The 27,030-nt window shown below is 42.6% G+C and overlaps 1 protein-coding gene across 3 annotated transcripts in view; it reads left to right on the top strand.

Moving 5' to 3' along the window:
• Positions 1–27,030, top strand: part of TSHZ2 (teashirt zinc finger homeobox 2) — a 214,603-nt gene that overhangs the window by 108,848 nt on the left and 78,725 nt on the right. The window contains exon 2 of one of the 3 annotated variants that reach the window (XM_017735013.1): positions 21,488–24,439. In XM_017735013.1, the coding sequence (XP_017590502.1) occupies positions 21,488–24,439 (2,952 nt within the window). Of the gene's footprint in view, positions 1–21,487; positions 25,567–27,030 lie in introns of those variants that run through there. The other 2 variants (XM_017735009.1, XM_008635084.2) reach the window with 2 other exon arrangements.

Here is a 27,030-nt window from a genome sequence, read left to right as displayed (position 1 = left end):
CTGTTCAACCCCCAAAATAGCTGCAGCTCCAGTACAGCTCACAGCACTGAAGGCAGGGGAGCTCTGCCTTTTTGTCCGTAGGAGAGCAGAAGTTACCTTTTCTGGCATGGAAATAAAAACAAACAGAAGGGTTAGAAGTCACTCCTGCAATTCTTAGTCCTACAAGCAGCACAAAGATTCCCCAAGTCCCTGTTCTCGGTGAGATTTCTGTTAGCTCTCAGCTTGTGATAAGCTGTATAATCTGCAGGAAAAGTTGATGTGCATTTGTAGGACTGACAAGATAACGAGGACAACGAGCAAATAGAAAAGAAACCAACAAAATGTTAAACCTATGCAGAAGACATTGGGTCTCTGTAAAGTAGGAACCACACTGAACATCCCCCCTCCCTCATGGGCCAAATCCTGGCTTTGGGGGCTCTTTGGGAAGGTTTAGTCAAATCTGGATCCTCTCTTTGATTGTGCCTGGAAAAGCATTGCCAGAGGAAGGTTTCTGTGTAAAATGCAGCCCAACAAATGGGCTGTGCTCGTAGTCTGTCAGCGTAACATCACCTCAGGAGACCTGGCTCCCCTTTTCTAGCCCATACAGGATCAGATAATCATCAGTTGTGGTGTTTTGTGTAACACCTCACACCTCCTGTTGGGCTGTGTGTGCTTTAAAGGTCACTTTGCACTCTTCTCACAAACAGACTGGTTGTGTCCCTGGCCAAAACATCCCTGCTCAAAAATCTGTGCCTCTCTGGGCCCCAAAGATGACTGAATTTCAATGAGGCTTTATTCTTCAAAATGAAAGGTGCTGTCTAACAGTAAAATATTGTTCTATTAAATTCAGCCCATGGCAGATCCACTACTGAGGGCTATTGAGGCAAATAAGAACAGGGTGATGGCAGTGTGTGGTCATAAAGTTGCAATATTCAAAAATGTAGAAAAAGCAGGTTGTCAGATTTCAATAAAGCAGTGGAAATGAATAGATACATCTCAGAGCTGGTTGCTTCCTAGTGGGATGGAATTTGAATAATAATATCACACTTGAACCAAGCTCGGGCTGGATTAATGGCTGGCAGAGGCTGAGCCCCGGCGTGGTGGGGCTGCAGCAGCAGCAGCACCACTGGAGGTGTTCTGATGACACCCAGAGCACTTCTGCTTGTTTGCACACAGGATGGCAAAACCAGGGCATGGGGAAGCGAGGAATTATTGCTTTAAGCTGCAATTTTCAACAAAGAAATCTCGCCATTCCAAACTGTCTAGGCCTTTAAAAATAAAAGATGTGCAGTATTTACAGTGCTCTTCAGTATTCATGAGGCTTTGCTGCTTGTTGTAAGGCGAGATGAAAACAATACTCAGTAGATTTTCATAAGTGACACACAACTGTAAGATTGATAGATGATGTGGATTTAATGTATGTGGAGTTCAGCGCCAACATAAAAGCTGTGATGTACCCAAACACGGGGTTTATTAAATCCCTGTTTCCTTAAATGATTGTCCAATGCCTTTCACCACTTTCTTCTACCAGAAAATAAAGGGAAGAAGGTAAGAAAAAGAAGAGGAGGTAAAAGAAAAAAAAAAAAACCCACCAAGGGATTCCCCTTAGTTTTGGTAGAGAATTACAATATCGGAACTGAAGGAGACAAATATTTAGACACTCTCTCTGCATAGAGATTAATGTGAGAGTCAGAAATACATGGAATCCACTTAAATTGATGTGATTTAGTTATGAATGGTTAAACATAAGTATTCTCTGTCAAATGCCAAAACCTATTGTATTAACTCTTCCCTCTCCCCAACCCTCCTGTGTAGCCTCTAAGCCTACCAAATTCTTCCTAGAGCCCATGGGTCCTCTGTGCTTTGGGGACAGGGGACAGCACAGAATCTCTGGGATGGATCTACCAGGTGGGTCCATGGAAGCTCCTGGGATAGACCTGCTCAAAGCGGAGAGCCAGGGCACAGCAAACTGCAAACCGCCCTCCTTGGGCACATCTGGGGCACAGCAAACTGCAAACCGCCCTCCTTGGGCACATCTGGGGCACAGCAAACTGCAAACTGCCCTCCTTGGGCACATCTGGAGGATCCAGGGCTGGAGCTGTGCCTGTCCCAGAGCCAGCGCTCTCCTCACACGCCCTGGGTCATGTCCAGGCCTGTAACTCCACTGCCGTAACCTCAGGAGGCATTTCCCAGGCGCCTCTGAAAGAGCATTTCACCCTCAGTCTGGCATCAAGGGAGTTATTTTCCCTCCCATCCCAACCTGGCCTGTGAGCTGCATTCCTGGGAATCAGGAGTGACTTACTGCCATCCCAAATCCTCTCGAAGCTGATCCCTGAGCTAACTGCCACAGTCTCTGGGGGTACAACACACACACACTCCTTGAGAGCAGCCCTCAGTAACATCCTCTGCTGGGCCTCTGCAGCACTTTGCAACAAAGGTGTATTTGCTTCTTAGTGGAACATCTCACTTGGTTTCAGGGTCATTTCCCGTGGCAGCTGAATGTCTGTCTTCTTTATCACCTCAAGATTTAGCAAAATGATGTAATTAGTATAGCTGTGCTCCTTCACCCAGCCAGCTGCATTGGAAATCAGGCCACTTTAGCTCCGTGAAAGGAGCAAACCGAAATCAGGCGCTCTGCTCTGGCCCAAATGTGACTTTTCCAGGGACTGGAAATATTGCCATTGTGATTAGCCTTCGTGTGAACCATTCACTGTGGATTAATTAGGGAGCACTTGGTTGGATTTTGATTTCCTGTGGTGCTCAGTGGTATTAAAAGGTGGGGTGTTGATCCTCTGGCATGGGAATTATGACCAGGGAAGCTGGCAGAGGCTGAACCTGGATACCCCTGAGTTCAGTTGCTGTCACCTCTTATCCCTCTACTTCTAAACCTGTTACTTTTCAGGTACTCTTGTGTTTCCAGACAAAAATCTGAATTTCAGTTCTTCTCTGCCTTACTTTTTTTCTTTCTTAAAAGAAAAGATACAGGGTAATTTTCCCAAGTTTGACAGTTTCATAGAATCATGGAATATCCTGAGCTGGAAGGGACCCAGAAGGTTCATCCAGTCCAGCCCCTGGCCCTGCACAGACCCCCCAACAACCCCACCCTGGGCATCCCTGGCAGCGCTGTCCAAATGCTCCTGGAGCTCTGGCAGCCTCAGGGCTGGGACCATTCCCTGGGCAGTGCCCAGCACCCTCTGGGGGAAGAACCTTTCCCTGATATCCAGCCCAAACTTCCCCTGGCACAGCTTCATGCCGGTTTTTTTCACTCCAGCAATATATTCTATTCAATCTATTCTAGCTTTCTCAGGAGCTACTGACAATTTTTGTAACCTAGAGGAGGAATTCAAACCAAAAGCTGAGGAAAGGACAGGGGACAGAGTGGAAGGGAAGGAGGCAATGCCTATCCTCTTGAGTTTATAAACAGGTTCAAATAAGTGACTGTGTTCTTTCCCCTCTAACCACTGGTAAATAACTGAGGAAATTGTTTATAATAGAAATGTTTATTGGAAAAATAAACTGCAGCAAATACTTAAGGAAAACAAATGACAGATCAAATCAGTCCAACATGACAACACATTTGCTTTAGAAATTTGAAACCAAGCTCTATTTCATGCGATCCAGGGGAAAAACCTCCAGTGTACCTGCTCCAAGTGAACCTGCATCAAAATGCTGCTGGCACTAAGAATCATTTGCAGAAGAAATTTTTGAATTACAAATACTGTGCTGAAGGAAACTTGCAAATTGTAAATAAGGAGCTGAACATCATCAAATAATTTTTACGATGTACCTCTTTGGCTTTGTTGCTGCTGTTGAGCACAGGGGTGCTCATGTTTGTGAAGTCCTTCACTTTTCTGTACAGATAATAGGCACATAAAAATATTCATAATCACCTGAAGGACTGGGAAAGGAGTAGAGAAGAAGGAGAGCTAAGGCCAGGCAGAGAGAAGAATGAGAAATAATATGTGCAAATAAATAAAGGGAATTTATTATGATTGTTGTGCCTTCTAAAATATGCCCTGTTGTGCCTCCTCAGCTGTTCATGGAGTTGTTCCCTCTGGTAGAAGCTGCTTTCCTTAACCGACAAACCAACAAAAACCTGCTTAGCGCTGCTTGTCCTCTTTTGTTTTGTTTTTATAATTGAGTTTTGCCATGTGTGAAATCCCAATATTTTCTTGAAACCATGAGGATTAAATGCTTGACAAATCGGAAAGATTCGGAAAAGGCACAAGACTTGGAAAAGTTGGGAGTTCATTCCCTGGTGTTTACTCTCACGTGAGCACATGAACTTGTCAGATCTGTGACTTTCTTTTGAAAGGATTATCACAGTGGGGAACGAGCATCTCTAGGCCCTCTCTTCTCTCCATAGAGATTTCTATGCATCTCTTTTGTCTCTTGGAAGCTGCTTTTTGGGATTTTCTCTCACTTCTTGTGCAATATTAAACGTGCCAGCTCTGAAAGGAGAGGTGGTAGCTCTGCTTTTGGGAAGGAAATAATTCCAGTGCTGCTGATGTTTGCAGATGGGCAGGTCGGGCATCCTTCTGTGTGAGTGGGCACAAGTGGCACCTGAGGTTGACCTATGATCTCTTCCCTAGGGAATGTGAGCTTTCTTCTCATCCCTACCATAAATTTGGGAACCGTGGATGGATGTGCTTCCCTATGAACTCCAGCACCTTTCTGTCCCAGACCTATCACGACATACAAACACGTTCCCCTTTCCCAAGCCCTTCATCCCAGATCTCCGGGAACAATCCCTGTATTTCCCCGGGAGCAGAGACAATAATAGCCCTTCCTTCGTTTTGCCTGCGGAGATTGGCATCTCTGCATCGCACAGCCAGTGCCTCAAACAACAGAGCTCTCACCTTGCCTGCGCGGGGGGCTCTGACACTGAGCTGAAATTAAGAACAGGCATAAAAGAGGAAAGCTGGGTGCCAAATACCGAGGAGGTTACGAGCGGGGTTTAGTGGGTTTTGTTTCCACATCAGGGCTGTGCCAAGAGCACATCCCAGCGCTTCTCCCAGCGAGGTAACCTCTCTCTCGAGGATGCGGCTGGAACTTCTATTTGTGATTTCCATGCGGCTGCCGGAGCCGTTGCCTGCACTGAGGTGACTACTTGGAGTTCGCTTTTTTAATTAAGGCTCTGTATTGTAACTAGTCAATGTACATTATTGGGAGAATGAATGTCAATGCCAGTGCTTTTTCTTTCTCTCCTTTATCTTTGTCAATGATTCAAAGACATGATTTATGGTTAGTCTCCGTCTTTCAGGATCATCCATCAAGCGCTGGTTTCACTACAGGGCTCCAAGTTGTAAATCATGCAGAAAGGCTGTCACTCATCTCATTTAACCCTTTACACACGGGGATGGAGGAGGCGGGCTCTGCCTCTCACGGCTGCAAGAAAGAGCAATAAAATGGCCATAAAATTGATGAAGTTAGACTAATCTACACCATTAATTGTTCCTTGTAATGCAATAATTATTATGAGGGACAATTAAAAAAGCAGGGCATGACTCCACCCTCCAAGTTCATCCTGAGAGCCTGGAGGACTCCAGGGCTCCATAAAATGTGTCACCTTTTTGTTTTCCCTTTTGAGCTCCTTTCAGATTTTTTAATGTCCATTACAGACATGAGCCGAGCTTCTCTTTAGAATCAATCACAGGCTACTGCTGACCACGACCTTGCAGCGTCTACCGAAGGAGTGCAAAAGCCCATTAGCAGCTGCTATTTTCAGCTCGAAATTAACAGCTCCTTTTCTTCTCTCTCCTTTTCCCCACTCCACCCCCTCTTTTTTAAAATTTTTTTCCCTTTTCTTCCTTTTTTTGGACAGGAAGACAGCAAAAAATGAAATGTGTAAGTGGCGTGGGAGCCTCCACACTTAGCCTTGTCTTGCAGGCGTGAGGGCTCGTGACAGCTTTGGCCAAGTGGCTGATGGCTCCTCTGTGCTGTCCCCTGCCAGCCCTGGCCACTGCTCCCAGGTCACATGAAGCACCAACTCCGAGACAATGCCTCCACCTGCTCCCAGCACAAAGCCAGGGAGACTGGCATTAAATAATGAGGTGTCTTTCTTTTTTATCTTGCCATTTTATTTATTTAATTTTTGGCTCCAAGTGTCGGAACTTGGTAATGGAGGGTTATTAATGAAAAATACACGTTTGGGGTCTATTTGTTTAGATCCTGCAATGACTTGATGGCAATTTTAGCCCTGAATTATGTATGGCTCTGTTTTGCCTAGGCAAGCTGATACAAACAACAAATATAGTTAGAAAAAGATATATCAGTAAATAAACTGAAAGGTTGTAAAATATGAATGTTTATCATCCAGACGGTGCCGCTTCTCTTCTTTTTTACATGAACTCTACTTGAGATGGTATTTAGGAGCTTGGGACTTCTTCTATTGCAGCAATCTCTGCAGCTTGTCACAAAAACAAATGACACCAGAGGGAACCTTGTCTTACCCTGTATTCTTTTGCATGAACCTCCGTCTTCTTAAGGTGCTCATAATTTAAATTTATATCTTGATTTATTGGAAGATGAGATTCCACCCTTCTTCCCTCACAGAGCTGTGCTCCTTTTAGCTCAGGCTCCTTTCCTTTCCCAGGGCACTGCTCACCCAGCTCCAGGTGGGCAGCGAGGGCAGAGCAGCAGGGGAAGGAGGATGGATCCCATTCCATCCCTCTGGAAGGGCACAGGGAGCTGCTCGGAGCCCGTTCCTGCTGTAAAGGATAACACCTGCCACTGCTTCTGAGACTTGGCAGCCCTGAATTTGTAAACAGGGCCTTTTCTGCATCTTACACAGCATCAGGCTGTGAACTTGGGGGGAAACAAAGGACAATTCAATTGTCTGATGGCATCAAGAGAAACTTTCCATGCTCCATCCATAGACATCAATTCTATTTTTTAAAATATCATCCATTGCGAACATCATGATAAATTAGCACTTGTTTTATTCTGGACTAAAGTCTCAGCCCACAGGGATCTCCAAGAATTTCTGCTGCTAAAATATAGCATAGAGGAAATTATAATTTTAGCATCTCTCTTCAGTCTTAATTAAGACTGTTCTTCTGATATAAGGCTGTGGTGTCTAATTACCAGAAAGCTGTCAGAAAGTAACTTTAAAAAAACCTGTGTCAAAAAAGAGTTGGGAAGACTGGAAATATTTATTGGGTTACAATTTTATGGTGTTGGTGGATTTTTTTTTTTACATCTAACAGACAACATTACTACTAATTCCTGTCTCTCAGTATTCCACCTATGAGAGAATTCCAGTTCCAGCCCCTCTCCACCAAACAGTTCCTTTTTGTCCAGGTAACATTTGATAGGTCTTGCTTGAACAAACAGGGGAATGTTTCCTACTATTTTTTATCTTGTACATTCACAAAGTACTTGAAGTTTTTGATTTCAGTGTATTCTACCTCTCAAAGCCCAGTTCTGGCACAAATGTGCATTTTTCCCTTCAAAAGCAGCAGAAACTCTGCAGTGCAAAACTCTCAGTTAACCTGCAGCAGGTCAGGAATCCTCTTGGAGATTCATTCCTGGCTCCTGGGTTTTTCCTGAAAAAGGCTCATATTTAAAACAAAATCTGCTCTTTTGCTTGGCAGGAAGTGGGAGGAGGCTGTGCTGGCTCAGGTCTGCCTGGGAAAGCCAGGGGAGCTCAGCCAGGTGTGGGGACCTCTCCTTAGCCCAGGGACCAGCACTGAGCCCAGGGTTTGGTTTTGTTCCCAGCTGAAAGTCCCTTTTCTGAGATTTGCATCAGGTAAAAAAAAGCCCTGGCAGAGGTAATATGATGAATGCTGACAGGTACATTTGCTACAATTGATTAAACACTTTTGCCATCCTTAGGATTTTCTTTCCCCGCCTCGTGCCTTGCAGAGAGGGAGGTGTGAGTGACTTTGTCACTGACATTAAACACTTGTATGTACTTGGAGCTGCAAAATGCTATCCCCAGAGTTTGTTTACCCGATCTGTATTTCCAATCAGTGCAGAAGGTTTACTAAAGCAGTTCATTACTGATTTATTTATGATGTATTTAGATAGCAAATATGGTTCTGTCAGCAGTTGCTGGCTAAACAGTGTTGACAGACATTAATAGCATATGGTATAGGAATGGAATTATGATCTTTAAGAGTCTTTGTGTCTCAACATACATTTACAGTTTGCATCTTTTCTTAGGTAGAGAGACAGAGAACTTCCAAACAAGAAAACACTGTTTCTTTTTCTTTTCGCAACCTTTGGGGTTTGCTGGTGGTGACATTAAAATCTTCTGTGCCTGTTTAGCTGTTCAATTTAATGGAAGACAAATTCTCCCAAAGGTTTAATTTATTCTCGCAAACTGAAATCACTGCATTCTCACCATGGGAAATGGCCTTAATTTTCCCAGCCTTCAGTATACATCAAGCATATAATTCATTTCTCCCCCCTCAATACTTCGCTCATTAGAAAACAAAGTTTTTGATATTTAAATGTTACATGGTTTAAGTTGAGAAACAGATTTCAGCCCCGTAAAGTGCATTTGCAGACATGATTGCCTCCCTGACAGAAATGGGTTTATGCAGGGTGGAACAGAAAAACACTTGAGTTTTTGACCTTTAATTGTCCACTTCCTCCAACACCAGCATTTTACCAGTGTCAAGGAGAAAAGGCAAAAAATGAGGCTGCTCATAGAGGAAGAAAGAAAAGGCAGTGGTGAAACCACCTTGGGGAAGCTGATACTGGTGGAGGAGACTGAATTGTGTTGGAAGGAAGATGAATTTCATATGAGAGGTTGTCCCTCAGCCACAAGAGGATGAACAAATTGGGAAATAATATGGGAAATCGTCTTATCCTTTTTTTTTAGATTCATGATAACTGAGGAGGTGAAGTGGGAATTCACTGTTTCATTTCCAAAGTACTGGCAACATTTTGCTTTCCATAAAACAGAATTAATGCCTCAAAAAAAATCTTTGCTGGAATTAATGATTGGGCTCAATGTCCATGGATGTCTTTTCCAGCCTCAATGTTTCTCTGATCCTGTGATCTGTAGGTGCCCATCAGACAAAAACAGCACTAGGAATGAAAGAGAGCCAAGAAAAATAAAACAGTGAGCCAATTCTTCCTCTCTCTAAATCCTTTTGCTTCAGAAGAGTTAAACCAGTAAGAAATTCAGCTTATTGAATATGGAAACGTTAATATTTCATTAACATCTGAAAAATTATTAGAAGTGAAACCCTTCAGAGTCAGGCTTCTCTCCTCAGTGCATGGAGCTCCATAGACCACAAGAGTTGGTGGAAACAAGCTGCCCCTGACACTTTCGGCTGCTTTTCCTCTCATTGAGTGTTTAAAGACTTGTTTGAAAGGGGCAGAGACTAAAACATGGTGAATTCTTAAATAATGGATTAAAAGCAGTTTCAGTCTTTCTGAAACCTCTTCCTTTAAACATGTTTTTCTCTCTTTGTTTGTGCAACCCATTTGCAGTCAGTGTGAGGGAACTGACTGCACAGAAGGAGCAGTAAACTGGCAGTATAATTAAAATAAAATAAAATTCCAAAAGTTCAAAATTCAGATACAGACTGGTCAAATTCCAGCTGTGCATTGGTGGATACATACAGCAATTAGCCCATGTAGACAAGGAGAACTGGGAGCTGTTGAAGACAAACCTTGTGCAGGTATTGGCTCAATCTGTGGCAGGCTTTGGCTTCATTTAAATTTTAGCAGAGATTGATAAACACATTAAAAATGCATTTTTTAAGGTGTTACTGCTGGTAGAAAGAGAAAGAAAATCAGGCAGAAATGCTTTGAAAGGCAAGTATTGTTTGGATTTGAAGCTAGTGGATAAACTGAAAGTGTTTAGACAGTCTGTAATGAAGTGTTGTTGGCCTCTGGTCTGTAATAAATGCTTCAATTTTATAGCTCCAAATCAACTTTACCCATAAAATCCTAAGAGACTTTCTCTACTTAGCAAATCAAGTAGGGCTTGGTGTCCACAGCCAGAGTATCCTTGTGTGTTGTCAAAAAGCTGTGCAGAACTCCACTTCCACAGCTCCCACTGATAAAACCAGCATCAATTACAAGTTTTGCTTCCACATTATCAGCACTCAGTACAAAACCTGTGCTAGATAAGGTGCACGAGATTTTTTGTCATGAATAATCAGATTCTCGGTAGCAAACGGATTTTCCTGGTTTGAATCCAATAAGCCTCAGTAAAATTACTGGGTGGGTTTCTGTTCAGGAAGTCAAGTTAGTGTGTGTGTCTTTTATTATAACACTGTGCACTTCCCACTCTATTTCTTATTTCAATTATTGCTCCACGGGTCTGGTCAAAATCTGAGTGCAGATCCTGGGCCACATTCGCACAGAATAAACACAGTTGGATCATGGGTGGAAATGCAATGTCCAGAATTCCTGTAATGCTTCCTTGTCCCAACCTCTCCCTGCATCTCTCAGAAAGCAGACTGGGCTTTCTCTCTGATTCTCTCCAAATGCCCTGACAATAATCCTGCTCTGCTCATCCTCCTGATTCCCAGGAGAATTTTGAGGGAAAACCTTTCAGACTCACGTGCTGCTGTAGAGGTTAAAGCCCTGCTCACGTTGAAGGGAACCCTCTCAGAGCGAGCTCTGCTCTGCACTGCTTTGATTGATTTATTTCCTGGTGCTTGTACTTTCACTGATCACTTTCTTATTACTTTCCCACTTCCATCCATTTCAGTTTTTCCTCCTTTTCCAGCCATTCCTTACACCTCCCCTGCCACCTGCTCCCACCTGATGGATTGGCTGCTCAAAGTGTTGATCCTGACCTGGCATGGGCCCTTCCCAGGAAATAAATGATGCCACACAGACATAAAGTGATGCCCTAATTAACACCTCAGGTCCGTTTGCTCCTCTGCCCAAGTGCAGAGCTCCAGGGATTGTGTCCCAGTTGAATGCTGATGCCTGGAAGCAGTGAAATGGAGGAAGGAGAAATTAAAACAAAAATGGAGAATTTTGCTTTTTATGTGGATTTAATCACTTGAAAATTCTGCACTTACCCTTGGGATTACTAGAAAAGTAATAAATGTATTTTAATTCTGTAAACATTTTTTAAATAGCCCCTTTTTAAATGGCTTTTAATAAATTTTTGGACTTGCCTGCAGCAGCAATTCATCTTTTAAAGTCAGTATTCTGAGTATTTGGTAGAGGTCAGATGCCCTCTGTTGCTTTTCCTTCCCAGTTTGAGTGAAGCCCCAGAAAAAAAAAGGGAGGAAGTTCATGAAGTTTTGCATAAAGTCTTTTATTCTGGTATAGAGTTGGGTAGTAGAGAGTTGGGTTGTAGTTAATCCATCCTTTCAGCTCTTTCAGAACTTCAGAGCCGGGATTTTTGACCACTGGAGTGTTCTGTGAACTCCTGCAGGCCTCAGATCCAGTTCTGCTGGATATAATAAATGGCTTTTGTGTACCCACTGAGGTCCCCCTCTTCAGCAGAGGTGACATCATGGTACCTGTGCTGAAGAAGTTGTTTCTGTCAGTAATGACCTCTCGGATTATTGGAGTTTTTGCCCATAACTCAGAGTTGTTATTTCGTGCTGAGATTCAGGAAAAGCTGAGCCCCTGCAGCTGCAGCCTCCTGTTGTTGCTGCCTCTTTTTTCATGCTCTGTCCCATGTGATAAATGTCAGATATCACTTAGGACAGGGCAGGAATGTAGACTGAGACTGGGGTGCTTATGATCTGTAAATGATCTGTGCACTGGCCCTGGCTCTCAACCCTTCCTTGGATCATTTGAGACCCAATTTAAAAGAACACAGCCTAATATTTGGGTTTCAATCATTTTTCTTTTTTTCTCCCTTGAAATTTCCCGTTGTTTTATGAATCTTGATAGATACTGGGACTCTGGATTGATTTTCCATATCAGTTGGGAGGAATGCAGACTGAGACTGGGGTGATTATGATCTGTAAATGATCTGTGCACTGGCCCTGGCTCTCAACCCTTCCTTGGATCATTTGAGACCCAATTTAAAAGAACACAGCCTAATATTTGGGTTTCAATCATTTTTCTTTTTTTCTCCCTTGAAATTTCCCGTTGTTTTATGAATCTTGATAGATACTGGGACTCTGGATTGATTTTCCATATCAGTTGGGAGTTTTTTCTTTTGACATGGATTGATTTGTTTTGCCCAAGTTTCTTTGCAGAATGGAGCCAACAGGACTAATTTTACTACTGATAATTATTAGACTTCTTACCATGAAAAGGTTTTTATATCTGCAAGGAAACTGTGGGGCAGCATCCCAGACTGTGTGGAAAGAGAGAGGAAGGTGCTGGAGTGTACCAAAACAGGGAGATTTGGTGAGAAAGAAGGATTTTATTCCATGTTGGTAAAAGATTTTGGCAGGGCAGTGCTGGTTTTGGAGGCAGTAAATAACAAAAGAGCAAATGAATAAATCAATCAAGAAAGAAATAACAGAGGTAATAATAACCATGCAGTGTATTTACACTGTTAATTAAGAAAGTGTTAGATGATTCCTCCAAACTCCAGACAAAACTGGTTGCAAGTTCGTGCTCCCAGAACCACCTGAGATTGTGCCTCTCAGACAGAATATTTCAGGCAGGACCTTAAAGTTTTTCCATTTTGAAAGGGATTTCAAAGGATCACAGGCTGATTCTTCTCACAGTTGCTGCAGCCTTGGCACTGTTGGCTGCAACGAGCCAGGAAAAGCAGGATCAGACCCTCTGTGTGCCCCTTTCCTGGCAGAGAAATATCCAAATATTTTAGAGGTGAATGGAAATTGTACATATTTTGTGTTAAATGCTCTTTTGGGTGGCTTGTTTAGGTATTCCTCCTCCTGCAAAGGAACACAAAGTCGGTGGTGATCCCACTCTGCCCCTGGAAAAGCTTTGCTCCAGTGAAACTCTGTTTGTTACCTGTGGCTCTGTTCTCTCCCGCAGCATGGGCTGGATTCCGGCTGTTGGGTGTTGTGACTGCACGTCTGAAGGAGATGTTTTGACCTTTCTCATCTCTGGCTGGTGTTGCAAAGATGGAGTGATGTAGAACAGAGATTTTGTGACAGAGTAATAATAAGAAAGAATCTGACTGCCAGTTGCTCATTACTGGATCTCTTTAAATGCCAGAACCTTCTATGTTTGCCTTCAAACAACACTGAGCACCTAAATCACCATAGTAAACAGATATAGAAAGAGACAGAAAGGTTAAAAGTGTACTCATAATCTCTTGCTTTTCCTCCTAAACATGTTTGATAGCAATATTGTTTCTTAAAAACAATATGACCTCATTTGTAAAGCAATATTCATGCTAAACTAGTCAGCTGTTAAATATACCCAGCGCTGTGCATTATCATGAAGCTAAACCAGAATTTCAATTATTTTCTGGACACATTTAAAATTATAATACTTTACTGGGTTAGTGTTATAGTTCATCCAAATTACTCACAAAGTATCATATCAATCTCTTGCAAGTGCTTATTGCTTACATCTCTGAGAAGTTGGTGGAAAGAAGATGCTGTCGGGGGTAATGACCTTCATGCTGCCTTAGTGCTCTGATGGTGATGTGGCTATAAGTGCAGGCAAGCCTAATGGTCAAAAGTCAATGTTTGCTGGCCATAATATTTGTCACCAAAGAAGCAGAGTATTCATTTGGACCACCATGTGCAGCAGGATGTTCCTGAAAGGAAAATAAAGAGGGAAATCAGCCACTTGATGATCTGTGTATTCTTCCTTTAATGCCGCAATCCCGGCAAGGGAAAATTCACACTTCAAAATTATTTGCAGTTTTTTATTGCCTGGAATGCAAGATCAAAACAAAGCAAGAAGATGAGGAAGATGGATTTCATTGTACTCCCACTTTCTACTTATGTACCTTATCTAAAGAGATGTTGAGAGAGAAATGATGCCGCAGCGTTTAACCAGCTCCGAGTAACCAGCACGGATTTATGAGTATTACTGGCATTCTGGCTTAAAGCAGATCTCACTGGAGCTGCACTGGCCCTGTGTATCCAAAAGGAAAATCCAAAGGCCCACTGCTCTTTAGACAAATCTTACAGTAGTGCACTTTTAAAGCCTTATTCATATTTTCTAAAATCAGCTCCGATAGAAGGTGCTGGGCAACACTTTATTGCAAGGAGCTTGTCTTTTATGCAGCATCTTCAGCTGTGCAGGAATTCTGAGCTTTAGTAAAGCACGGGGGAAGTGCTGCTGGCTGCATCTCTAACCATCACAGGATCACCAGCTGAGTCCTCAGGGAGCTCTGGATTTTCTGTGATACTTACTGCTCTTACCCCAAAAGGGACAGAAGTTTAGGAGCTTTCTTGAACTGGGTCTTAACACCTTCTTTGTGAGACTGGGTACTCTGTTGGATTTAGCCCAGCTGGTCTCTTTTGAGTTGGAGTGGCCAAGAAATAAGCAACCTTTTAGAAATGGTAATGAAGTGATTTGTGTCTCCCATTGTCCTATGCATCAGTTATTAACAGAAACAGCAATTTCCCAACCTAAACACCCAAACCCAGCTGTATGAAGGGCATGAACATAGCAATGAAAAGGAACATGATTCTGTGGATCTGTTTTTAGAATAAACATTGGGATTTCACGGGCTGAATTCTCCTCTCTGCCCAAGAGCCTCTCCAGGGAAAGTGTTGGTCACTGATCTCTCAGGGTTTATTGCATGTCCTGTGTCCTCCTCCACGTGCACCCACATGATCCAAGCCAGGCCCAACTCTCCTCAAGGAGAATGTGCTGTCCATGAGATAAGCCATGGATTCAATAGAAACAAGCCAAAGATTTATTTTTTTAGTATAACAAGCAAGTGTCCATAAACATAATCCTCATCTTCTTTCTATTTATAATTGTAGTTAATATAAATGTACTTCGTTACTGAAGAGCAGTCTTCACGGCCATACAATAGCAAACAAATTCTTCAGAAGCATCTTTAATTATTCATTTGGCTGCACTATATTTTATGCTACTTTTCATAAATGTTAATCTTTATTATTGCCCTACCAGGAAAAAAAGAAAGGAGGAAAGAAATACCTGTTATTAAATGACCTATCAGGCTGACATGGATAAATGTTGGTAGCTATTTAATTGTTTCCCATCTGCAGTTTTATACAGTTTCTATCAAACTGAAGGGTAATTTTTTTAGTAGCTGCTTATTTTAAATGTACAAAACCCTTGTGTGTAATTCCATTAGCTGCCCTACAGCATTGCAATCTACAGTTTCCCTGAGGCTGTTGTGAAATATTGATGAAATCCTTGCTTTTGTGGCTTCCTCTGATACACTAAACATTTGTCTGATGTTAGTTGAACTTGAATGGATCTGTTCAGAGTTATATCAGTAGTGACTTCAAAGGCTGTAAGGCTGTTACAATTTTTTTTTACAAACTGAAGTTTCAAAGCCTTACCATGTGGTACTTTAAAAAAACAAAGTTCATATCAAATGAACCAAAGTGTTAGCAATACACTGGTAAGACTCATTACAATTTCAATTTCTATAGATATATATTTTTTTGTGGTTCTGATTGGTAGCTCATGCCATTGAAGGAAATTTATATTGGTACTTAGGGCAACCTAGGATAATGAAAGAGGGAAAACATAATTTGAAACTTGGATTTTAAATGAAGTAATCTATAAATTTACAAAGCCACTCTGCTGTTTTCCACGACAATAAATAGGACAAGAGAAAATAGAAGAAAGGCAAAGGGAGACAAAAGTTTCAGACTTCTGTTTTCATCAGCAAAATGATTTACACTGGTGCAATTAAGATGACTAATGAGGAAAACATATTTGCTGCTACCATATCCCTTGAATTTTTCAGGCTGTGCTCACATTGGAGAGCAGCCTTCGTGCCTGCACCAGGAGCTGAGTGGAGCTCACAGTGACGGTCTGGGGATGTGTGGCTGTCTGACACCTGCCCCAAACTTCACCTGCTGAGGCCAGGATGGGAGTTTGGTGTGAGGGAGGGCAGCTGGGGTGCTGGGGCAAGGGGGAGGTTGAGCTCTTTGCAGTCACAACGTTCTTTAGGAGCATTTTAACTGGAAATACAATCTGGAGATCACCAAACACCATCAGCTGGTTGTAACAATGGCATTGTCAGTTCCAGGAGTTTGTGGAAAATAGCAAGTATTTTTAACGAGAGGCACAGAGCCCTCGTGTGAGGAACTGGGACTGTTGGCTCCAAGCATGGTGGGGTTGGAACTGACTGAATCCAGAGCATGGCAAGGATGGCTGGAGCTGCTTTTTATTCAATAACTGCCAATGCAAACAACGCTATCCTTAAGGAAAATGATTCAAGAAAATCTCCATGGTAATTCCATCCCTCCTCTGCACTGTCAGCACAACAGCTCACATCAGCTCACCTCTCTTTTTGCCTATGTTGGTTTTTTTCCTGTTTTGTTATTGGGTTTGAGTTCATGGGTCACTCACAAGCAGCTCCCTGCACGTGTGCTCCAGCCACGGATCATTTGGCTCATAACTGTGCAGGATGAAGTGCAAAGGACATAATCTGTTCTCTCTCTGCTGCTAAGGGCCTCACTGAAACTCAGGGGTATTTTGCCTTCTTAACCAGTAGGAAATTGGATATTTAATAGAAAACTTTATAATACAAGTCTAATTAAAGTACAACAAAATGAAAGCCCCAAATTGCTTCATTTCAGCATCGTATATAAATAATAGTTATGGCTTCATGGAATTGCCTTTGTGTGGTAGAATTCAGTCAGTGTGGAAGCCACTCTTTTCCTTCCAGAAGCTGCTCCTGTCCTCCTGCATTGGATGGTGGTGGGTGTTCCCTCTCCTACCCTGCAAGAGGCAGGAATTCATGCCTTGGTATCAGCTGCTGGAGCTACTTGAAAAATAAATTCCTAGGAAAAAAAGGGGCAAAGGAATATTGGGAAAAATCCCTCCTTTAAGGTACCAAATTGTTTTGAACACAAAATTCATCACCATGATGGTGATCCACACTGAGCCACTGCAAACGGAGTGTGGGTGTGATGGTAAAGAGCAACAGCAGCAAAAGGTGCAAAAAATGCCCCATTATCCAAAATAATGAACTGGCCTCCCAGCAAAGAGGAAACTGAGCATCTTCAGCCTGTTCTGAGGACATCCAAATCTCCCTCAGACTGCATCTGGCTTTGGAACTACAACTCAATACCAGGACTTTTTGTCCCTTCCATCCATCATTCAGGACCAGGTCCTCTCTGTGCCAGATTCAGGAACCTTTCCCTGTGTTCTCCTTCCATCTTGGGGAACTTAACAGGAAGTTATTTCTGCGGTACAGAAATTCTGAACATAGCTTTAAAAACTCTGAAATTGACAAATTTCATATTTTGAGAGTTCTTTCCATGGAACTCAATTGCTTTTCCAGAGTGCTCTATTGGTTTTAATCCTATTAAATTCCAAAATGTCTTTAATAAAGAGTTATGCAATGGAGTAGGGAACTATTTTTCCCTCACCTGCCAGTTTCTCTCTTCAGCTGATTTTCAAACTGGGAGGAAAGTGTAGCTCTGCACTCCTACAAAGAGCCAGGTTAAGATTTGTCTGTGGGTGCTTAATGCAGTTCGACATCTTGGAGAAGGAGGAATGAGAAGTGGTCATTATCCATTACCTGCTTGGAATCTTTCAGAGAAAGAAACAGCTTCTGCCAAACACAAAAAGATGTTTGAGCTGAAGCCAGACAAGGAGGAAACAAGATCACCTTCTAGCACTGTGAGATTGCTTTTCTGATGATGTTGTTTCAAGGAAAACTGGAGTATGTATGGCTGGAGAAGTGCAGGTGGTGCCATGGGTTTTACATGGATTAGCAGAGTTGTTCTGGACAATGATTCACTGTCCTTTCTCTTGGCAAAAGAAAAATTTTCCAGTCCTGGAAAGAAACATATATATATATATATATATACACATATACATTAATAGATGTTTCTTTACATGGAAAAAGAGCAAATTTGAGTGAAAATAGTATCTGCTGGTGGAAAAGTCAACAGTCAGAATGAACACTTTTGAAAAACAGCTGTATTGACACTCCACAATTCCAGGCCAGGAGTGATGGATAACGTGGTGCCAGTCCCAGGTTAGTCAGGGGATGAGGCCTGGTGTCAGTGCTGGATTCATCCCCACTGGAGCCTGGCTTGGGAAAGCTCACAGCTCCAAGGTGCATGGGGGTGGTTTTAGACCCAGTTTTTGCAGGTGTATTAACTGGACCTGGTTTATTTTAGCTCCTCTGTGGAAGTATTCCAGAAATAGCTAAGAAAATGTCCTCTTCAAAGAATAAAGGACCAGCTATTTATTGCAGCTCTCATCCTAGAGAAGCAGGTTTCTGAGGTTACCATGAATCCTATCACAAAGACACAGAGGGAAATTAAGAAACCAAATAATTTAGAATTGTATTTGTGATTATTATCCCTATAATAACATTATCCTTACTGATGTTGTGATTTTGACATACCTTGTCTTGAGATCAATCAGCACTAAACCAGTACTTCCATTTAGGAAGCCAAAAATTGCTTCCATTCAATGCTTTGAAGCTCCTGAGTTTTGTCAGTTCTTAAGGATAGTGGAATTTGAGTCTCCCACTTCTTCAGACTGCACTTTTCCCATCTTACATCTGCCTGGGCCAGTTTAATTTTGGTGGGGGAAATTCTCATCTAGGAAAGGGAGGAAGCATTCATCCAATTACTGAGCTTGGATTTCTTTCATGTTATTTTTTTCCCTGTAACACAGTTACACATGAGGATCTCAGAGGTTTGGCATGTCAGAATAAGCCTGGGGGAGAACTGGTGGGAAGAGAACAGGTCACTCAACAATTTATTACATGGACATCAGTGTGACGTGCAAAATTTATGCAACTTATTACAGACTGCATTTAAAGCATGTGGGTGTACAGATATAAGACACTCTTTACTTCTAAAATAAATAATGCAAAGTCCACTTAAATTAATGTTATTTCTGTTAACCAGCTACAACCCTTCATGTCCGATGAAATCTTACTAAAAAGCCCTGTTGGAAGAACACGAGCATCTCTTGTAGCCAAGGTTGTCTTGTAGAACTGGTCTCCACTGTCCTTAAAATGCCCACAGCAATTTAAATCATTTACATAAACAGAAATGCTTTTACAAGGAGGATACTGAAATGTGTTTTTAAAGCTGCCCAAACCCCTAAACCATTAAAACAGATGTGACTGATGGTTTTGTGAAATTTTGATGGTGCTTTCTGGTAAATTAGGATCACAGAATCACAGAATCCAGTGCTACCCCTGCCACAGGCAGGGACACCTCCCACTGTCCCAGGGTACTTCAAACCCTGTCCAACCTGGCCTTGGACACTTCCAGGGCAGCCACAGCTTCTCTGGGCACCCTGTGCCAGGGCCTCACCACCCTCACAGGGAACAATTTCTTCCATGTGTCTAATCTAAACCTCCTCTCTGTCAGTTTGAAGCCATTCCCCGTTGTCTGTCACTACAGTTCCTGATGAAGTCCCTCCCTGGCTTCCTTGTGAACCCTCTGAAGACACTGGAACTTGTTACTTCTACCACTTACACGAGACTGTGGCAGTATCTTACACAGACACCAAAAAAAAAGAGGATTCCTCAGCACAAGTTACTCTTCTGTAAAGGTTATAGTAAACATGTCAATGCCTAATTAAGCAGCAAATTTTATCCGTATTGTGGGGGATGTGCAGCTGTCTGGTACTTCTGCTTTTTCTAGGGAAGGACAAAGGATCTTGTGAGGCATAAGCTACTGTATGTACCTTCCAAAGGAAAAACTTACCTTCTGGTGAAAAATGGGTTAATATTGTTCAAAGAATTGGTGCTGGAATGGAGAATCCAATTTTCAGCAACCCAAAGCTCTGGGAATGCTCTTTGTTTTGTGTTTTGTCTGATCCCTTCATTGGATCCCCTCCTTGTTTCTGTTGTGCTCAGTGTGGTGTGCCTGGCACTGGGACATGTCCTGGAGAGGGGCCGTGTGTCACAGGGTCACTGCTCCTCACCTGGGGACCTTCTGGCACCTCCATGTCCCTGCCTTCTCCTTGGTCCCCCAAAAAACACACAGCAAAGGGAAAGTGGTATCTGGTTATTAGGGAAAAGTTTAAGCAGGAGAAAAAACTGTTGAGGTCTAAGTGCTCTTTGCTGCTGCTCCAGTCTGATCACCTGTTAATGTTTGCTGTGACCCAGCACAATCCTAATGGGATTATTTTTTAGTATTTAGCACTTAACATTTAATATTTAGCTTCTTTGCTGAAAGCATCTGCTGAAGAGCACAGTGTTCCTCCTACTGTGTGGTTATTATTTTATCAGGCTAAAGTGATGTGCAGGTCATTTGTTCAGAGCCACTGCTGTGTCTTTGCCTCTGGTTGCGACACCTTCTGCTACCATCCCTGCAGTAAGCCAAGTCCAGCTCTAAGCCAAGCCCAGCTCTAAGCCTGTGTGGCCAGTGCAGGTCCTAAATCCATGGGAAGGATGTGGTAAAGGTGACACATGGATTTCTTAGCTCCCATCACACAGAGAGCCATCATTTCCCTTTTCTTGTGCTGCAGCTTCATGCAGGGAACAGTTCCTCTGGTTCTGGTTCAGCTCTTTGGCCTGATGGCAAACATGTGTGGGAAGGGGTGAGATCATGCAAATGGATTGGAAAATTGAAGGCTTTGTCCAGATGGTCATCAGAAAGGTAGAACACTTTCCTCTGGATTTGCTAGAAGGATATCACTGGGTCAGAAGTACCAAATTTAAGTGAGCCAGGTTGCTCAAGAGCCATAAAGTGACTTTCAGATAATGGGAAGGAATTGGATTCTAAATAAATATACTCTTCCAGAATCAAGTTCATCTTTGTAATTAAATAATTAATTTTCCAAAGAAAATCCTTCTGGGTTTGTTCTACTTTTCCAGTTTTACAATTAGCTTCAGTCTACCTCTGTCAAATCTGTAACTTCCAGGGGTTCTTGCCCTGAAATTTATGGATTTGTTTTTACTGAAGAACAATTTGCTTTTATGGTACACAGTACATTACTTCTATAAACAAGAGCTTCATTTATGCCTATTAATGCTTTCAGATGTTGTATTTTGACGTATAAATTATTTGTGTACATCCTAAAGTGCATTTTAGGTGATGAAGTGGCAAAAGGTCACTGTACCTAGATGATGCTCTGAACCAGGAAGATTATGGCACTTACTTTTCTTCTCTTCCTTGCAAATTCCACCCTTTCTCTTGCTGATGCCAAAAACAATTTCATAGAATTGAAGCTTTTAGTATAAACTTTAAATTCTTACATACGAATTTTCCAACTGTCCCATTACAGGACAGTTAGAATTATACTCCCATGACAGGAAAATTATTAACTTGGGATCTCTGGCAGTTATAAAGAATTATGATCATCTGCCAACAAAATGCAGCAACCTTCACAAAAAAAGAGACATTATTTGGCTTTTTTTTCACTTCCAGAACTAACAGAGAATATAGTTATAGATTAAAGCAAAATCTAGTAAAGAAAATACACAGTGAAACTAGAAAACTGGAACTGTAGCATTCTCCTTTAACGGGTTGTTTCATATATTGACATTACATTTCAGGTTATGTCCAAGAGGAAGATTTAAAGGAAGAGGAAGACATAAAGGAGGAGGAAGAAGATGACGATGACAGCAACTCAACTGCTCAGCTGCAGGGCAGCAATGACACTGGCACGGATGAGGAGCACGAAGTGGGTCCTGAGCAGAAAGGGAACTTCAGTTTCCAGAATTCCCCTGTCAGTCACATATCCAACCAGGATGCAGAGAACGAATCACTACTGAGTGACAGTAGTGACCATGTGGCAGATATCAAAAACATCTGCTCCAGGGAGCCCCAGGACCCCAAAAGCAGCACCCACCCCAAAGCCCAGAGCGAAACACACGATTGCATGGATAAAATGACAGCAGTCTATGCCAACATCCTGTCGGACTCTTACTGGACAGGCTTGGGGCTGGGTTTCAAGTTGTCCAACTCTGAAAAGAGGAGTTGTGACAACAGGAACGGAGGGAACAAAGCTGATTTCGATTGGCACCAAGACGCGCTGTCCAAAAGCTTGCAGCAGAATTTACCTTCCAGGCCTGTCTCCAAGCCCAACCTGTTCAGCTCGGTGCAGCTCTACAGGCAGAGCAGCAAAATGTGCGGGACTGTGTTCACGGGCGCCAGCCGGTTCCGCTGCCGGCAGTGCAGCGCTGCCTACGACACCTTGGTAGAACTCACGGTCCACATGAACGAGACAGGGCACTACCAGGATGACAACCACAAAAAGGACAAGCACAGACCTACCAGCTACTCCAAGCCCCGGAAAAGGGCCTTCCAGGACATGGACAAGGAAGATGCACAAAAAGTTCTGAAGTGTATGTTCTGTGGTGACTCTTTTGATTCCCTTCAAGATCTGAGTGTTCATATGATAAAAACAAAACATTACCAAAAAGTGCCTTTGAAGGAGCCAGTACCAACCATTTCTTCAAAAATGGTCACTCCAGCCAAGAAACGTGTGTTTGATGTGAACAGGCCTTGCTCCCCTGACTCCACGACGGGGTCCTTCTCCGACACCTTCTCTCCTCAGAAGAACACGAACCTGCAGCTCTCCTCCAACAACCGCTACGGGTACCAGAACGGGGCCAGCTACACCTGGCAGTTCGAGGCCTGCAAATCCCAGATTTTGAAGTGCATGGAATGTGGAAGCTCCCATGATACCCTGCAGCAGCTCACGACCCACATGATGGTCACTGGCCATTTCTTGAAAGTCACAAGTTCAGCTTCAAAGAAAGGAAAGCAACTTGTTCTGGATCCTTTAGCTGTGGAGAAAATGCAGTCGCTGTCTGAAGCACCAGCCAATGACAGCCCCATTTCAAAGTCAACCAGTAAATCATCTGCAGAATGCATTGGTCCTGCTTCTGAACTTAAAAAAGAAAGCAAAAAAGATAAAGCTGATGATGCAAACAAAGATGAGAAAGCAGTGAAAACTGAGGAGTACGAAGACACTCTTCAGAAACCCCTGGACCCCACAATGAAATACCAGTACCTCCGAGAAGAAGATTTAGAAGATGGTTCAAAGGGTGGTGGGGACATTTTAAAGTCCTTGGAGAACACTGTCACAACAGCCATCAATAAAGCTCAGAACGGAGCTCCCAGCTGGAGTGCGTATCCCAGCATCCACGCAGCTTACCAGCTCTCCGAGGGAGCCAAGCCGTCCTTGCCTGTGGGATCCCAGGTGCTCCAAATCAGGCCAACCATGACCAATAAACTGAGGCCCATAGCGCCCAAGTGGAAGGTGATGCCTCTGGTCCCTATCTCAGCAAATATGAGCCAGTGCACTCAAGTGAAGAAGGAGGCTGAGGACAAGGAGGAGGTACAAAAGGACTATGCTAAGGAAGGTGTCCAGGCTGAGCCGGCCTTGCTAAGCCAGAGTGAGAGGGAACCTCTCCTCAAAGCTGAAGCCTCTGTGGAGCCAAAAAAGTCAGAACCGTGTCCCTTGAAAGAAGAAGACAAAATTAAAGAGGACAGTGGAAAAGAAAAGCCAGTCCTCAAGGAGCCACCAGCAGCTTCTCTCAGTAATGGTTGTGCTGCTGCCAACCATTCCTCAGAGCTGCCCTGTGTGAACCCCCTGAGCGCTCTGCAGTCGGTCCTGAACAATCACCTGGGCAAAGCCACTGAGCCCTTACAGCCTCAGTCCAACTGCAGCCCCAGCTCTAGCACAATCTCCATGTTCCACAAACCCAATCTAAATATGATGGAGAAGCCAGTTTTATCTCCTGCTCCAACCCCACCAAAGCCTGCAAGTGTTTCCAGGCACTATTTGTTTGAAAACAATGATCAGCCTATTGACCTGACCAAATCCAAAGGCAAGAAAGCTGAGTCAGCTCAAGCACAATCTTGTACTTCTCCACCTCAAAAGCATGCTCTGTCTGACATCGCCGACATGGTCAAAGTTCTTCCCAAAGCTACCACACCAAAACCTGCTGCATCCTCAAGGATCCCGTCCATGAAGTTGGAAATAGATGTCCGACGCTTCGAGGATGTCTCCACGGAAGTCTCCACTCTGCATAAAAGGAAGGGCAGACAGTCAAACTGGAACCCTCAGCATCTGCTCATTTTGCAAGCTCAGTTTGCTTCCAGCCTCTTCCAGACATCTGAAGGTAAATATTTATTATCAGATCTAGGCCCACAAGAGCGTATGCAGATTTCCAAATTCACTGGACTGTCGATGACCACCATCAGCCACTGGTTGGCAAATGTCAAGTATCAACTTAGGAAAACCGGAGGAACAAAGTTTTTGAAAAACATGGACAAAGGACATCCAGTCTTTTATTGCAGCGACTGTGCATCTCAGTTCCGAACCCCCTCTACTTACATTAGCCACTTAGAATCCCACCTAGGTTTCCAAATGAAAGACATGAACAGGCTGGCTGTGGAGCAGCAAACCAAGGTAGAGCAAGAAATCTCCAGAGTTTCAGTTCAAAGATCTCCTGAAACAATAGCTGGAGAAGAGGACACAGACTCTAAGTTCAAATGTAAGTTGTGCTGTCGGACATTTGCGAGCAAACATGCAGTAAAACTTCATCTAAGCAAAACACACAGCAAGTCACCAGAACACCATTCACAGTTTGTAGCAGAAGTGGATGAAGAATAACTCTTAAGGTATGCATGCTCTATAGTGAGTTTTCATTTCAGCATTTCCAGGAGGCTCCGTCAGGCTCCGTGCTTTGGTAAAAGTAGGAAAACAGTATAAAATGCATCGTGTATGCTGCGCCGCTCCTCCCTCGCATGTACACATCCATTTTATAACGTTTTCAGGAAGAGAATTTGGTCAATGCAAATCCACACAGCCCTAGAGAGAAATGTTGCTGCTTAGTATTTGCAAAATAGCTGTTTGCCCATTTCTCTTTTGCTCCTAAGAATAAATCATTTCACATCCAGTGCACTTCCGTGTGGAATGCAAGAACTAAGTGCTACTCTTTGCAGTGAGAATGGAAAAAGCAGATAAAGAGCGCTGAAACCCAAAAGGTTATTACCTCTTTCAGTGCTAGCACACCAATAAATCTAATTTGGATGGGGAAAAAGAAGACAATTCAAAAGTCAAATTAGCAAAATCTCAATTATTCTAAGTTTCTCATAATCTCAAACACAGCCTCAAGAATCTACAAATAACTGAAAAATTCCTATCTAGAAGTTCAGTTATTCTTCTGTTGATATTTGGATGTTCAGTTTTGTAAAATATTTTAATATTTTACACTTACTTAAACACTTGCTACTGTGAGTGGCCTTTTTTGTCACATCATTTTAACCTCTCTCTCCATCATTCCTTTTTTAATCTTTAAGATGTTTGATTATATTTTGCTTTGTGTTGGTGGAAGTAAATCCATAAACATCACTGACTTCAGTGCAAATTCTCATATAACCTGGGGGAGTTAATGCTTAATTGAGATTTTTTACAAGCTTAATATTTCCAAGACCTGTTAGTAGGATACTGCTACATTAGTGTTGCTATTTTTTTTTGCTGCAAGATACACCAGTTGCCACAACCAATGTTTATAACATGTAATGTAATATTCAGATGCCACACCATTTTTGCATTTTTAATTTTACTTGATTCACAAACTTGAATATTCTTGATTTAAATAAATATGCAGAACATCAACTAAAAGTCCAAATAGAAGTTTTTTGTTCTAACCAGTTTTTTTCCAGGAGGGCTCTGTTTAGCTGTTCCCAGCAATTCCTCCAGCAGACTCAGGCTCTGCTTGTGTTTGCAGAACAATCACGTGCAGATCCAGGTTTTCTCCAACGTGTTCATTACTTCAATAACAGTCAGAAAACGAATTTGCCACATGGTGAAAATGAAAGATGTGCTGTGAGTTGTCACTGATGCCACCTGGCTTTGTGGTCATCCTCTGGCTGATGGAGGGGACAGGGGCTCAACCCCCGTTTGGGGGAAGATTTCCCATTTGTTTGCTGCAAATATTCATGAAGCTTTAGGAAACACTTTCTGTGGCCAGAGCCGGCACGAGGGCTGTGTGTCACTTAAGCTCCGTTAAAAAGGCTACTTTTGAATAATTTAAACCACTAATCAAGGGGTTACTTTGGGCTGGGTAATGTAAGCTATTGCCATGGAGTACAACGCCAGCATTCAAGTGCAGTAAGATTTAAGTTTTGCATGCATCTTGTTCGTGCTGTCTGCACTGGAGGAGGTTTATGCTTCCTGCATATTTTAGCCAGCAAAATTCCATCTCACTCGAAAGGAGTTTGTTTTCTAAATAGGGCTAATGCCCTAAAGTATCTATTTGGGCATTTTAACCCAACATTAGAATGTTGCTTGTTTTCCTGGGCATTCCAAATCATCATTGCTGAGAGACTGGATAGGAATAAACATCCCATACTTTGTTTCCTTCCCCACCAGTTGATGATTATTAAGACTCTGCCATTCATAGTTTTCACACAAGAGATATCAGAGCAAACCAATAATTTGGGGACTATCAAACAAAAGCTATCTGCCAGATATATTAATACAACAGTTATTTTGGCACATTCATGGCTTAATGCGTGACAAATGTTTCAGATTTGGTCTTAAAAGCACCGTGTTATTACTCAGAGGCAAACCAAACACCCACCTTTATAAACACGTTACAACTGCTGAGGATTGGAGGAACAAACACAAAGGGGGAGAAAAAAATCTCCAAGGGAAAAAAAAAAAAAAGGGTTTTCGCCTTTGAAAAACCTTGCACAGAGACATATCAAACAAAAGCTATCTGCCAGATATATTAATACAACAGTTATTTTGGCACATTCATGGCTTAATGCGTGACAAATGTTTCAGATTTGGTCTTAAAAGCACCGTGTTATTACTCAGAGGCAAACCAAACACCCACCTTTATAAACACGTTACAACTGCTGAGGATTGGAGGAACAAACACAAAGGGGGAGAAAAAAAACTCCAAGGGAAAAAAAAAAAAAAGTGGTTTCTGCATTGTAATAACCTGCACAGAGACATATTATTCAGGTGATGTGTAACTACATAAATAAGGGACTGTCCTTCCTGCCTCTGGATCCCGAGAAATTGCTGTCCTCGTAATACTCATCCATTTCTAATTTATATCAAGATGCAGGT

This window comes from Corvus brachyrhynchos, unplaced genomic scaffold, assembly GCF_000691975.1.
Source record: "Corvus brachyrhynchos isolate BGI_N302 unplaced genomic scaffold, ASM69197v1 scaffold10, whole genome shotgun sequence".
NCBI classification, from domain to species: Eukaryota; Metazoa; Chordata; class Aves; order Passeriformes; family Corvidae; genus Corvus; species Corvus brachyrhynchos.
Note: the sequence above shows the minus strand (reverse complement) of the source record. Positions and strands in the feature narration are given on the sequence as shown.